Source organism: Sorghum bicolor, chromosome 3 (genome assembly GCF_000003195.3).
Source record: "Sorghum bicolor cultivar BTx623 chromosome 3, Sorghum_bicolor_NCBIv3, whole genome shotgun sequence".
NCBI lineage: Eukaryota > Viridiplantae > Streptophyta > Magnoliopsida > Poales > Poaceae > Sorghum > Sorghum bicolor.
In genome coordinates this window covers 16,515,716-16,531,587 of record NC_012872.2, presented here as the reverse complement: position 1 = coordinate 16,531,587, position 15,872 = coordinate 16,515,716, and the positions used below count along the sequence as shown (strand labels likewise).

The 15,872-nt window shown below is 40.9% G+C and overlaps 2 protein-coding genes across 2 annotated transcripts; both read left to right on the top strand.

Moving 5' to 3' along the window:
- On the top strand, positions 1,103-5,410 carry LOC8086315 (leucine-rich repeat extensin-like protein 5). The gene is made up of 5 exons (XM_021455301.1): positions 1,103-1,295; positions 1,457-1,665; positions 1,810-3,316; positions 3,941-4,229; positions 4,326-5,410. Exons 3-5 carry the CDS (start codon positions 3,006-3,008, stop codon positions 4,551-4,553), a joined length of 828 nt encoding a protein of 275 aa, XP_021310976.1. The 5' UTR covers positions 1,103-1,295; positions 1,457-1,665; positions 1,810-3,005; the 3' UTR covers positions 4,554-5,410.
- LOC110433644 lies at positions 1,179-1,990 on the top strand. The gene is made up of 3 exons (XM_021456146.1): positions 1,179-1,295; positions 1,457-1,665; positions 1,810-1,990. The coding sequence occupies exons 1-3, from the start codon at positions 1,179-1,181 to the stop codon at positions 1,988-1,990; spliced, it is 507 nt and encodes a 168-aa protein (XP_021311821.1).

Sequence of the window (15,872 nt, the reverse complement as noted above, 5' to 3'; positions counted from 1 at the left end):
TAAATGCATCCTTTTTCGTCTGAGGAGATTCCTGGTACTTAGTCTGTCATTTGGGAGAAGTCAAAAGAAAACTTTGTGTTGAGCTTGACAGGAGCACTCCCAGAGCCAAGAGAAAGCAGGGTGCACCGTGCACATTGGAATCACCAGATAATGCCTTGTAAGCTTTAGAGCAAGAAAATTGTGAAGGTCCCCAAATATATGTCCAGCAATCCTTGTTGCTTGTAATGTTAATGTTTTGGATGCAAAGCTGGAACTGATGCAGCTGTGCAAAGACTTCCTGAGAAAGAGGGAGGTGGAAGAGTCCACAGAAAGGTCATCCCTCGAGTATGCAGAGTGGACAGTGCTAGATTTGTTTCTGGCAAAAGAGCTGAGGTGAGGAAATTGGAGTCTTAACAAATTGCCATTCCACAGATCATCTCAAAGGAAGATGCCTTTTCCATCAGCCACTGTGACCTGAGCAAAACCTTTATAAGAATCCACAAGTTTTAAGATATGTCTCCACCAAAATGATCCTTTCATTATGGAGTTTGGGAGTCTACCATTGGAATAGTCTTTTTCCCAAATAAGTTTGACCCATGGGCAGCTCTCTTCTGTTGTAGAATTTGTCCAAATTCTTCATAAGTAATGCTTCATTATGAGTTTTGAGCTTCAGAATTCCCAATCCACCTTCCTCCTTAGATTTGCTTGGGAGGGGTTCTACCATTTACCTCTTCCCTCTCTACCCTTACGACATTACCTTGTATCATTTCGAAGAAAGTTTTCAAGTTTTCACCGATATGTTCTAGTTTTCACTAGACATGCTTCTAGTCTGAAAGAAATAAAAGAGAAGTGCGCACGTGCGGTGCTGGTGGCTCAGTGAAAGCCTGAAGCCTCAGGGAAAGCTACCCTGAACACAAGCTGGGAATTTTTTATGGAAAAAAAAATAAAGATCGACATGAACAACGAGTCGAAGGAAGGCATAAGACACTTTGCTTCCTTAGACAGTTTAATTTCTCTATCCACAAAACTGCATACCTCAGCTGGAGGACAACAAATTCTCCTGTTGCACTTATATACTTTCCTCGCTAGCTTTATTCTGTGACTTAGCAGTCATACATATACATACACAAAGCCACCGTATTACTGTGTGCCATCGCTCCTCCCACAAATCCTCTCGTCAGACAAGAACCCCAGAATAGATGACGCTACTCGGCATGGAGAAAGTGATTGGTGCCGTTATTATCTGTGCTGTGGTTCTAGCCCTGGATATGGCTGCCGGAATACTAGCAATTCTGGCTCAGGACGCGCGAAATAAGGTGCGATTGCAAAGTCAATTATATTTTTGTTACTTTTTTCTCCAGGTTTTGATCCGATCCCTGCAATTAAAATGATCTTCATGTGCAGAGTAGTAAAAGAGTTTGAGCTGATATAGTCGATTTTCACTCCTGACACTTTTGGCATTCGGCATTGTTGGCAGGTCAAATGCGATATACTAGGGCACCGGTTGGGCATGGCCGCGTCGGTGCTCTTTATAGGTGCCCATTTATCAGCCAACATATCTAGCTGCTGCGTCTGCCGCTTCAATTGCAACTGCTGCGGCTACCGCTACAGCAGCCGGCAACAACTGATGGACATCCGGGCATCCATGAGTAAAAGGATGAATTTGACGATTACATGGGTCTCAATGTATGCTCATCTTGGACATATTCTTATGTGTGCACACTGTATATAAAATATAATGGCACTCTTAGGTCTAGTACTATGTCTATGATTAGGACTGATGATTAAATAATAACTGCTGGACATGATGCATGCGCTGGTACCTCGTAGGGCCGTGTTCCTCGTCGGAGTTGTGCTGCTCGTCGCCGGGACCAGGTGGTGCGGGTTCGTGCACGGCCATGCCGTGGGCATCGGAGCCATCCTGTGCTTTGTTCATAGCGGGATCATCATTGGCTTTTACATGCCCGCCATCGTCGCCGGCTGTTGTCAGGCCCCTCATGAACTTCCTTAGCCAGTCGGCAACGAATTATTCATTCCTCTTATATGGGTGTTTTGTGTATTTCCGCGAATGAGATTCTACTTTTACTGTGTCTAATTATATCATATATCATATCTATATCTCTTATATAGATAAAACTCACTAGCTACTTCTCTTGACATGCAAAGCACTACATCATCATCTACTATAGCATCCCACTAACTAATTATTTTGCCATGCAGAACGTCGACCACATCAACATCCACTAAATCATCCCACTAATACATTACCCCGCCATGCAACTGTTCACATTATTATCCACTAAAAAAATCGAACTAACACATATCATTTATCCTGCATCTATGTTATTCACATTAGCAAACCACATTATTTTCTAACATATATTTAGTTGTCCATGCATGCTACAATACAAAAAAATCATCCACTAACATATATTATGATAGTATAATTTTACCGGTAATTCCCACAGCAACACGCAGGGTATTCTCCTAGTATTCTTATAAAGCAAAACCTCACCACCATATTTCTTTGAACTCTCAGCTAGCCATGTCATCTCTTAAATTTCCACCGTTTGAACATGACCTTAAGATCGCTACTGACCGTATACTAAGCTGCAAGCCTGCAGCACACCCACCTCTGTGTTGCTTGAATTGCCACTATGCAGGCCAGTCTCAATGAGCATTTCATGGGAGTTTCATGCACATTAAAAATGGAATTTTTGCATGATTTGAGGAGGAGAGAGAATTCGTTTCATCCCCACGAAACGAGTGAGCTCGGTTTCCAACACATTGGAAATCGCATGAAACCCGCATTGAGGAGGAAGGTTTCATCCCACTGATCCCGTGCTCCAGGTGCGCGTGGTTGCAATCTCTCCCGCCTCGTCCCCAATCCTTCCCGCTCCCGCCCATGGTTCCCGCCATCCTCGCCGCCACCCCTCCTTTCCCTTCCCATATAGCAGCTCTTCCTGTACAGCAGAGACAAGTAGTTTTGGGCGGCGCTGGTTTTGAGCGGTGGAGATCCAGCATCGATGGATCCGGTTGGGAGCACCCGGCGGCGACCATCTGGCACAGGAGGTAAAGGACGTGGGGGCAGTAGACTGGGAATGAAGACGACGGCCTCGGCTGCGCCATTGGGGCCTCCAACTTCGTCACCTGTGTCGCCGCCGCCGACGATTTCCCTCCAAGTGCCGCCACCGATTCCATCACCGGCTGTGCCAACTTCCTCCCCTGCTGTGCAGAGTTCGTTTGTGCTGCCACGACCACTGCAAGGGGCTGGATGGGAGGCCATGCCCCCAAATTTTCCTTCTGACCATGGACACCAACAAGACCCAAATTCATGGTACGCACCTGATTTCGATCTATGCAAGTAGATGATTTTTATGGCTGCAAGTAATTCTTGTTAATTTCGAACTATGCAAGTAGATGATTTTGATGGCTGCAGATAGTTCTTGTTGATTTCGATATGTGCAAGTAGGTGATTTTGACGGCTGCAAGTAGTTCTTGTTCATTTTGATTTGTGCTAGTATTTCTTGTAACTGCAAAGCTCTAAATTTAAATATAATCCTAGTAAAAATTTCTTGTTGTTTTTCTCTCAGATTTCTAAGATTTACGTTTTGTACGTGTTCCTGAACATTGGCTTGAACAGGAAGAGAGAAATATAGACTGTGATTGGGCAATGAGATTGCATTGCAGTTATCTAAAAGATTCAGAACTTATGTGAAGCATGCACGGTTGCGGCAGTATTGGTATCTGAATGCATTTTATCCATGTGAGATTAGAACAACAGCAAACTAGATGATCTGTTCATCAGTTTTGTTTTTGAGAAAATTTGTTCATCAGCTGGTTCGGAGAAATTAGTAGAATGCCATTTTTTTATGAATTGCATGTAGATCTGACGCTTCCTTCAGCTTGATGTATCTCTACACTTCTATTTCTGATTTTTTTAATTGTGTGAAAATTTCAGGATCTATCCACTAGGTGGTTTTCTAAATTTTATTCAACGACCACACTATGCGCCGCAGCCACAACTGCCAGGAGAAAATTTTCATTTGGTTGGTCAGACTATGAGCTTCAACCCAGTACCTTCACCACCACCACCACCAAGTGCCTATGGAGCAGGAACACCCCAAGCTGTGAAACAAGGTACTTCAACAAACAAGACGGTGAACATTGACATTGACGAAGATGACAACAATGGGGCAAATAGGCTAATAAAGAAAAGATATTGGAGTCATGAAGAGGAAGAGAGACTGGTAATCACTTATTAGTTTTCTTATTTTTGCATTTTGTAAAGCAGTACTTGGTATAATACTCAATTTGTTATTAGTTTTTTATTTTGTATTTTGTAGGCCAGTGCTTGGTTGAATGCTTCTAAAGACCCGGTTAAAGGAAATGACAAGAAAGGTGATACATTCTGGAAGGAAGTCACTGATGAGTTTAATAATAAAGGGAATGGAAAGCATACAAGGGAAATGAACCAATTGAAGATTCACTGGTCATGCTTGAAGTCGTCAATCAGTGATTTCAATGGCTACTGGACTACAGTGACTCAAGTGGATACTCCGATGACATGCTAGAGGAGGAGGCACAAAAGATGTATGTAAACAAGTTTGGAAAGCGTTTCTCGTTGGTGCATTGGTGGAAGATACTAAAAAATGAGCCAAAACGGTGTGCACAGTTTGAGGAGACAGAGAAAAACAAGACTGAAATAGTTGATGTTCTAGATGAACAATCACGTCCCATCGGTAGGGAAGCAGCAAAGGCCGAGCGTAGTGGAAAGCGCAAGAAGGAAAATATTATGGAAGGAATTGTCATCCTTGGGGACAACATTGAGAAAATTATCAAGGTGCAGCAAGATCGGAAGGTGGAGCGCGAAAAGGTAACAGAAGCACAAATTCAGATATCCGATACAAATTTGAAGGCAGCAAAGGAGCAAAAGGAAGCAAAGATGTTTGAGGTCTATAATTCTCTGCTTAATCAAGATATCAGTCAAATGTCTGAAGATCAAAAGGCTAACCGAGACAGGGCAATACGTAAGATTGAGGAAAAAATGTTTGTTGACTAGGTTAGTTCTGAGTTTTTATCTGGATTGTGCACTTGTAAAGATGTCTGAATGCTCATCGTTCATTAATTTTCTTTCTACAGGGTGCACTTAGTTATCTATTTTAGTTCCAGTGAGAATTCATCTATCTTAGTTATCTACCTGCTGAGTAGTGAAAACTAAATGTTACAAAGTGCACTTTAGCTTGGTGAACAGATATGCACTTTTTGACATCTATCTTAGTTCTGAATCTGTGCACTATATCTATCTTAAGCCTGAATGTTGCAGTGTACTGGTACATTTTATCATGTGTGAATGAATGTTGCAGTGTACTGGTACATTTTATCATGTGTGAATGATGCACTATCTTAAGCCTGAATGTTTGCATTTTTAGCTCTGAATTCTTGTGATATTATCTGTAATTTTGGATGTGTTACTTGTCAGTACCTTATCTTCAGTGAGAGCTCATCCTCAAATAAATTTTGTGTGCACCTGAGACTGTTGTATCTGCTTCTTCTTGTGCGTTCTGACCACCGGTTCAATGTAGCACCTGACAATCTGTAGTGGGCAATGCTAGTCTATGGTTTGACATCTATGATCACAATTGCAAAGCAAGCAACATCCGCGCCGATGACAATAAATATCTATATTTTTATCTAACTTTTGCCTGAGATGAGAAAGCAGCTAATGATGTCTAGAAGTGGCTACACCATGCATACGGTACATATGATCCCAACATCCTGCAACAATTAAATGCTTTACTTAGCTTTGGAATTAGTAAAATGAAACACGCACTGTGAAGATCGTTTCATTTATCGTTTCATCCCACTCTAGATGACGTGGCCATATTGGAAACAGTGTAGTGAAACTAGCCATTGAGATTGGCCTGAATTTACTACTAGCAACATGTGATTGCCGCTGGCACCTTTAATCACCCATGCACTGACTCATCTTCTCCTCTTCCACACTTTATGTCCATCATGCTATTTGGGTCATGCTCAACCCTTGGTTTTCCCTTGGCTTCGTATTCTGAGTCGAGCTAATTGCCTAATTCTCTTGGCTTTCCCAACTATCTTTATATACTGGACATATCCAGCAACAACGCCTAGACACAAACATGGTGAATTCCTCATCTCTAAATGTCTGCTTGCCGACTCCATTGACACAATAATGACATATGTCTTCTCATGCTTGATTTCTCATTATTCGAGTATCTCAGCGGCTCCATCCCACAAGCACTTCATCAAACATGGCTACTAATGTACGTATTCTTTACCCGCCTTTGCTTCAAGGGTTGGGTATATGGCCTTTTCTCTTTCTATCCTCTTTCATATAGTATGTCCCATGATGTAAAAGCTTAGATTTTACTCCCTACATCTTTTTTTGTATAATTATTTGAGATGGCTCATTGACATGAGCAAACAGATGGAGAACTGGACGAGAAAGAAGAGATTCATTGGTAAATAAATCTGAAATGTTCTAATCATCTCTTTTATATATCATGCTGTATTATTCATATTTTGCAAATTCATGATGGTTTATGAGAGTTCTATTACAATTTATTAATATAGTCCAACCTCATCTAATATTTAGAAAAAAAATCTGTCAATGCCGTGCCACTTTATAAAGTAACTCATCCTATATTTTTATTTTCCAGTTAACATTAACAATTAACAAATAGCTTAATCTATTTAAAACATATCTTTTCGTTTTAAAGAATCATCCCTCAAAATTTCATAAACCACACTTTCTCTGCTAACCACAACAATACATCTTCTCTAATACATGCAGCAATGCACGGGGTTTTTATAAAGTAAAACTCCACTATCTATTTCTCTCAATATGCAAGCTATCGAACTAGGCAATCCACTATCACATCCCACTATCTATTTCTTTCAACATTGTCGACGAAAGCTAGTTGGCAGTCTACTTTGGGGTATACCCACGATAGTAGTTTATCGGCAGACAGGTGCGCAAGCTACGAACTCGATGGTGACGCAAGACACAGACAAGGATTTTATCCAGGTTCGGCCGCCGTGTGGGCGTAATACCTACGTCCTGCGTCAGATTGTATTGATCTGAGATGTGTTGAATTGTGTTGTGTGTCCTCTAGGGGACCCCTGCCCCTCCTTATATATCGCAAAGGGACAGAGTTACAAGTAAAGTATCCTATTTGGTACAATATCTTGTAGCCTTGCGGTGCACGCCGACCAGTGTCATGCGCCTCACGTCTTCATTTTATGGGCCGGGCCACCTCTGATGGTGCGGCCCATGTCGACCCATGAGGGTATAGGGGTTTATACCCCCTCAAACATGTAAGCTTAAATAGACAATCCACTATCATACACAATTAAAATCCACTAGCTCATGTAATTGTAATGTTCACGTCAACAAATCACCTATTTCTCTAAACATATAAATTGTTGCAATACACATTCTAATCTGTTTATGTTTTTTTATATTTACAGCAACACGCATGAAATCCTCCTAGTTTCATAGAAGCATGTGTCCAAACAAAAGAATACGGTTTGAGAAGTGTGTCCGTATTTAGTTATAAATTCTTGATTAATTAGGGATGGATCCGGTTGTCTAAACATTCAAAAAATTCCAATATTTGTATCCATTTTATCGACAAAGATTTTAATACCAGAGTAAATAGATGAATTCAGATTTGTTGTCTATAATTCTTCTCTATCTGTTTTTCGGATCTTTATTTGATAAAAATGTGAAATATCTGATATTATCCATATTCATGAAAAACAAAGTACCATCAAAAACTTATATTTATAACTAATTAATTAACAATGTAAATGACATTATTTTAATATAACTTATTTAAACTATTTAAAAATTATCTTTAGGCTAATGGCTAATCTTAAAGGTTTAGTTTAATTTATAATAATGTGAGAATTTATATTTTTGATAACCTAAACCACTAAAAGTTGTATTATGATAGTTTTAATATTATAATTAATGATCTGTGAAGGTTAAGTTTGATTAACTCTAATATGATTAATGATATATATTTACTTTAGTTCATATGTATATTCAAACATTCATCTATGCTTTTATTGTTTTTTATATATAATATTGGACTCTTTATTAATATATATGTTATCTACACTAATATTAGTTTTTAAGCAAATCTATATGTTACCTTTAATTTAGTAGATATCTAAATACAAACCTAGATTTGAGATATATGTTCCACATGTTTAACCATCAACATCCCACCAAACTGAAGGTAAAAACACAAGTAGCAAATCTTACTTACAAATGACCTAGTTCCACTTGTACCTGGAGAAATATGTGATAGTAGGAAATTTTTGTGAAAATCCATCAAATTCAAAAGAAGGAAGGCAAGTGGACATGGCAGAGAGGGTCTAGGCCCACTTGGTGGGGGTCGGCCAACCCCACCATGCGTTGCCCAATGCCCCATGTGGCCCATGTTCGTTTGAGTCGGTGGCATCCAAGGTACCAGATGGGTCTCACATGGATTGGAGGGCCCACCCTATCAACCATCAACAAGGAGCTCAACTGATGTGCCAACCGCCTTATTAGGACACATGCAATTGCCATCGAGCCATCCATCGTCATTGGATGGGAAGGCGGTAGATCCAAGGGGTCGACCAATGCCCTAGGCATCGCCTGATGCCCCCTCTCCACTGACCATCCACTCTCTTCTACAAGTACCCCTAGCTCCTAAACACTATAAACTAGGAGCATACCCCGCGCGTTGCTGCGGAAATTGCGGATTAATGGATTGCGTAGTACGATGATGTGGACTATACTTATTTTGTCTTGCTGGCGTGGACACTACAATTGTCATATGTGCTATTGGATTTTAATTGTATATATGTGGTAGCACGTTGCATGTTGAGATAAATAGTTATTAAGGTTTTACTCATTGGATTTTAACTCAATATGGTAGTGCATTGCTTAGGTGGATAGCTTGCATGCTTAGAGAAATACTTAGTGGGGTTTAGGATTATAAGAGTTATAGATAGGGGTGTTGAGTTGTGGGGAAGACATCACTACCAAGAAGAAACACTTTCTAGTGAAGATCAAGCCCATCCTTGAGCTCTAGTGTAGTAGCTAGGCTAATAGTGGAAATAGAGTTAGAGTGGAGCTCTGTTTAGAGTTTGGAAGAGTCTTCTTGGTCTAGTATAGCTCTTGTACTTTCCTTTTTGTACCTTTCCTATTGTATACTTACTTTATTTGGAATATATTTCTCCTTTGCTCAAGTACTTAGTCCAAGCTTACTTACCTAGCTAGTGTGTTCTGGAGCACATTGGCTACAGTGCCACTGTGTATGGGTGGGGCATCGGTTCAGTGTATGGGTGGGGGCAGCGGTTCAGAGGTTTTCTTGTCCTGCATGAGAAGGTCTTCATAATGAAATGTTTGGGGGCTTGTTGGTGCAAAATTTGGTTTCTCACACCAACAATCTCGGGGGCTCTTAGAGGGAGTACAGGAGCTAGAGTCCTAAACCTTCTGAGCCACAAACACACGAACTTGGTGAATTGATTCTGGGGCGTGCTAGTTAATTTGACCTGAAAATTGACAAGGTAGAAATTTAAATGTCAAATTATGGAACCTGTTGGTTGTTGCCAGACAGTTCCGAGATATATGGCCTTAAGAAGCCATTCAATGAAGGAATTTAACTAAAAAAAGTCAACTCCTATAAACGATGTAAAAAGATAACAATTATCGATTGTATTGAACAATTGCATCTTACAAGTATGAATTACCGAATCAGGTATAAAAGATAGCTCACATGCATTATCCTTTTACCCATTAAATAAACAATAACTTACTAAAACTGGTCTAACAGCCTGCGGTTTTAGTAGATTACTTTCATAATTTGAATTAAATCTATATTCATCTGGTCTCACAGCCAGTGGGCTTCAATAAATGCAACAGAGATTACTATTTCATTTAATGCGTAAATGAATCCATGCACGCACGCTATTTGTTAAACTCAACTAGATCGGTTATTTTAACCGGTGCAAGGTCCATGAGGTACGAACACGATCTATCTATATTGCTATAATCAGGTTTAGTTATTAAAACCAAGTAATCATAACAAAATAAATATCTCGAACGCACAACATGTAACGATCAAGACCAACAAGTTAGATGTCTTATATTCGCTTGATAATTGTTATTTACTTGAGGTTTATGATAAGCGTTTAGATTTGAAGCTTAAGCCAACTTGTTAAATCTTGGTCGGACAGAATATTGTTACAATAAATAAAACATTAAGTTTTGAACAATATTGATAACTTGATGAATCTATTAAATTTCCAATTTAATAGAGCCAATAACTAACTTGAATCGAGATTCATAAGAGATTGAAATAATATATATCCTTACAAACACAATTCAAGTCGATAACTAGTTCACAATTAAGCTTGACATGAGGTCGAATGATGCAGCCATGACAAACTGAATATGAACCATGACAATACTTACAAGCAAACCGAAGGTCAAATTCAACTGATGCAACTCGATTTGTTGAAGGTCTCGTCGAGATCTACTTCTACTCCTACTCCTAAAGTTGGTGGCCGGAGCTGAAAAGGGTTTGTATTATAGTTGTGTCTTACAAGAATCAGGTTCCTAATATTTATAGCTCAGAGTCCTAGTCTCATGTCCTAATATGATTCTTTCCTCAAAAAGGTAAATTGGACTCTAAAATTTCCTTTCTAATTGAACCCGACACGTCTTCTTTCGTGTTGCCATGTTTCGACACCCTTCTGGTTTAGTCGATCCGCTCATCCGGCCACCACTCCTTCTGCAAAGCAGGCCCACTGGCAGTTTCCTAACTCGTCAAAATTTGGGATTAACACATGCCCCCAATTTTGGGATAAAACTAGTTTTTATCTCAAAATTGTCACTCAAAATCGATATAGACATATTGATTACTTCATTTCCTCCTCTGTCTTCTTCGTTCATTGGTCTTAAAAGCTAGGGTTTCCCTCCAAACATCTTCAATTGAAAATTTGAAACCTGCACAATCCGCCCAGTGTCTACGCAATCATACCCCAACACACCAAATCCTTGTAACTCGGCGATTCTTGCTCTGATGGCGTCCATCGACAAGATCCAAACGATACGCTTCCTTCTTTGGCTTCCCTGAATTCTCCTGCTCTATTGGCTTACCCTTATTCTTTTTCTATTTTTAAGAATCTCTAGGGCCAAATATTTATCCTGCTTGATGACAACTTGCACAAAATTTTCTTAGGCCCGATGGGTGATCCAGACCCCAGCAGGGTAATTATTGCTGAGACCAACAAGGTTCCTTTCAAGGAGTCTAATATGCATCCAAATCTCTGGGACAAGAGGACTTCTTTGAGGAACTGACCTTCAATCATTCCAGGCTAGAAGAACGGGTTAATTAAAGTAGCAGCCAAGAAGAGAGTAGATTGGACAACTAGAAACTTGGATCAATGCATCTCTTTGTCCCTCTCTGATATCAAGAAGAATGAACCAATGCTCAAAGCTGCCTATTTCTTTTGGTCCAACACTTACAATGCCTTTCTCTTCAGGCAAGGCCCAATGTCTCTAGCATTAGCCGATGTTCACATGCTGACAGGCCTCAACATCACAGGGCACATCAACCCTTTTAGTCTGCTGGTGTCACCCACTGTCAAGCTTGGTAGCACAAAAACTAGGGGTTGGTCCCAATATATTGTCAATCATAAGGCTGACGACAGATCTATATCTGATAGAGAGCACACAACCTTCCTGAACATGTAGTTGGACATATATGTCTTCTGTGGACAAGCCTGCTCCCCGACTTCCAATTATCTAACTCTGGCAGAAAAAATATCAGGCAATTCTGAAATCCCACTTGGGAAGATTCTCCTTGGAGCATTATATAATCTTCCGAATAGAGTTTCTCAACACTTGATGGAGAATATGACTGTTCCAACCATCATAGGCCCTTGGTGGCTATTGTAGTTATGGCTTAACCTCCACTTGCACAAACTAGTGGCTCCAGAGCAAATCAATCTATCTTTTCCTTCCGAATACCCAGAAGAACAAGAAGAAAAGCTCCACAAAGGCCAGAAGACTCGCCGATGTATGTCTTTTGGTGAGGCAGCATTAGCAATAATCATTGATTTATCAATCACAGATTTCTTCAAGCTTTTCTACAAGGATTTTCTAGAGCCAGCTTTAGAGTGGTTTGTTTATCCAGATACTCCAGAATTTGAACTCCTAGCATCCTTTAGATTTCAGACCATTTATAGTGATCCTAAAGAGTTCAAAATTCTAAGCCACTTGGTAAGGCCAAGCCTATTACCAGTCGAGATCACACATGGCAGAGAAAAACCCCCAACTTCCTATGAGTTTTTCTGTCCTTCAATAGTGGCCAGGTAGATGGGTTTTGGTCAATTGCCCCCATCTCTATTCTTTGCTAATAAAGTGAAGCCTAGGGAAACTCTTACTACTAGAATAGAGTATAATAGAATTTCTCATTTTGAACAATCTCTATTGCCAGAAGCCATTAGTGGATGGGAGTGCACCCCTTTCACTTCAACAGCTTTTGACCGCTGGTGGCAAGAATGGAGCCAACATATCTTCAATGAGCCAATAACTGTTCACTGCTCTTTATTAGATACTTTCAAGCTACACCTGAGGTATGATCTTATACATCTCGTGTTCACAATTTTATATTCTCAGGACACCCTCAAACATACTTTCATTTAAATTGCCTGCAGGACCTTATTGGCTTGGCCCCCTCCATTGGTGAATTATGACATATGATGCCCCGAACCAAGGTTGGGCAATGATGCACCTTCACTGAAAAACCCTGATGAAGAAGCCAGCATCGAACTTGCCCGATGATCAACCAATCCCTACACTAAAAAGGAAACAACCGACTGCCTCTCAGAAGACAACTTCGAAGAAGCCAAGACTACTTCTTCCAAGCAACTCAAATCTCTAGCCGATGTAGCTATCAAGGTATTCTTTCATAAATACATAATATACCCATGCACAACTAACTTTCTAACTCCTTGACTTTTCAGGATGTTGCGCATGAATCTGTTGTTGAAACGGAACCTGAACTTTCTAATCCTTTAGATGATGTATCTTTCACTAGCAGCGACCATGATGTCAATTCTGACCTAGGCAATATTCCATAAGTTTCTTCAGGTAATATCTCAAATAATAGCCGATAGGGTGAACTCTTTACTTATATTAACCTATTTCCATGAACCTAGATCTTCAAATTCTTGAAGTGACTTCATCGACTTCCCAGCTGTTGACACCGTTTTTTGGACACGTATCTTTGGATATGCACGTGGAGTTAATGAAGCGTAGATCGGCAGATTGGGCGATGGTGACTAGTCTACAAGGGAGTTGCCGATGAGGGATGGTACCGATGGGGAAACAATCGAATATGACTAAGTCCAGAAGTGGTGATGTGTTCATGCCGATGACCAGTGCCGGTGTTTGCCGATGGCTGTAGCAGGCAGTCTGCCAATGACTCTGAAGAGAAGCGCGGAGGTTGCCGATTGACTCGTGGCAGTATACAGATCGGTTACGGAGGATAGTTTAATGTTTTTCCTTAGTTATTAGGATTCGTTTTGTATATGGATTCTGTTTAATTTGGAATTCGAGTCCTAGTCGTGACTAGTTGTAGTTCTTTTGAGCAGGATATAAATATAGACCCCATAGCGATGTAACGAGACATCTATCAATCAATCAAACATAAGTTTTTACTCATATTCTAGCATCTACTTTTTTGACGACTTCGTCATATTTTCTTTTTACTACGAGTTTTTTGGAATTCGTCGAGTCAAACTCGATGTGTTCTCGAGTTCCGCGTGGTCACCTCTTGGCCGTGACATCCGGGCGCATCGCTGTTGTCGGGACTAAAGTGTTCGAGTTACCACCTTTGTCGATTGTAAGGTCAAATCGGCTGGCACGCCTTAACGTTTGAATCAGGTATTAGCCCTTCGTGTTTGCAGATCAGCTTTTGCACCAACACATCTTTTGGCACGCCCGGTGGGACAGAAATTCAAGATCAAGATCAACATGTCGAACACTAATTTCGACCTAGAGAACGTTATCCCCGTGACGAAAGCCAATCTCAGAGATGAGCAGGAGCAAGCTATGGCAAAAGCCATAGAGGACTACAAGCAGCTATGCTTGAAATCCTTTAGTATCAACACAGTGGCGAGGTGATCCAGAAGGAAGCATTGCCGATGCCTCGGCAAATCACTTTTGAGGCCAATCCTGGTAAACTTCAAGACATGGTTGACAACACTATTAACAGTGCCTTGATTAATCAATCTGGTGTACTGTCCAACACGGTTTTCAATGTTGTAGCTAGAATTTTTAAAGAAGAATAAGTACCACCATCTTATGTGGGTCCTGCCTATCATCAGCCAGGGTCATCGTTGGTTACAGTTCCATCGGCTACTACGGCCGTTGCGGGTCCAGAAGTTAATTCCCCTCTAAGGACATTAGGGATGACTAATGCACAATCTACACCGATGACGACCAATCCGTCAACATCAGATGAGCAAATCAAGCTTGCCACAGATCTATTGGCATCAGCGATGTCAGGGACTGTTCCTCCCAATTAGTGGGGCTATGGTATGCCCCCAGAATTGATGGCAAAAAGTCCTCGAACATATCAAGTGGTTGACGTGACAGGCAAGGCTCCTATGGCATCGACACCTCCAAACATGCCGATGAATCAGAACCCCAATATTCTACAACTACTACTGCAAGACCTTTTACTGGGAATTCTCAAGCACCAATATTCCAGATACCTAACGCATCGGCAGACCCTATGCCGACACAGCAGAGGTTTATGACACAGCCAGGGTATGTCAATTCAATGATGATGCCCAATTACCAGTCATCGGCAGGTCCTATGCCGATGAATGCTAACAGTGGATGGACTGGGCAGTTTGTCTTTCCACAGATGCCTCAGCAGAATCATCAGGCTAAAGGGTTTCAACATGGACAAGTCCAACCTGGATTTCAGAATCAAGGATTGATCAACCAGCCGATGAATCTTGGTCAGCAAATTGGTGGTCAGATGGTTAATCCGATGTTCCATGGGGATCGTGCACCGCAGAGACACGTGGAAGCATATCAGCAGGTACCAGATCCACAGCCACCTCATCGGCAAGATGCCGATGCTTATTGGACCGATAAGATAGTTGAAGTAATGAGAGACCAATTTGGGATAAAACCCAAAGTCAATACTTACTCTTATCAGACACCGTATCCTCCTGCATACGATTTAGTTCCACTTCCAAAACGGTACAAGGTACCAGATTTCACTAAGTTTTCTGGACAGGATGACACATCTACTATGGAGCATGTTAACAGGTTTATCATCCAGTGTGGAGAAGCTGCTAACAGAGACGAGTTAAGGGTTCGTTTGTTCTCGTCATCTTTGTCTAGATCGGCCTTTACTTGGTTTATTTCATTACCTCCTAATTCAGTGATCACTTGGGCCAATCTAGAGAAACAATTCCATAAATACTTCTTTTCTGGAGTTCACGTGAAGAAGATTACCGATCTAGTCAGGCTGAAACAACGCAATGATGAATCGGTTGAGAGCTTTGTGCAGAGATTGCGAGAGGTTAAGAATAAGTGCTATAGTGTGGTTCTGGATGATCGGCAGCTAGGCGATTTGACTTTTCCAGGGGCTGCTACCACATATCAGAGACAAGTATGTGTTGATATTTGGTAACGCAATTAGAAAATGATCCGCAAGCGCACGGATATCGGTGAGCATTTCACCCGGGAGGTTATCCAGAGTTATCGTATTTATATTTTTACCACTGGGAGAAAGGGTGCATCTGACTAACCAAATCTATTGCTACTA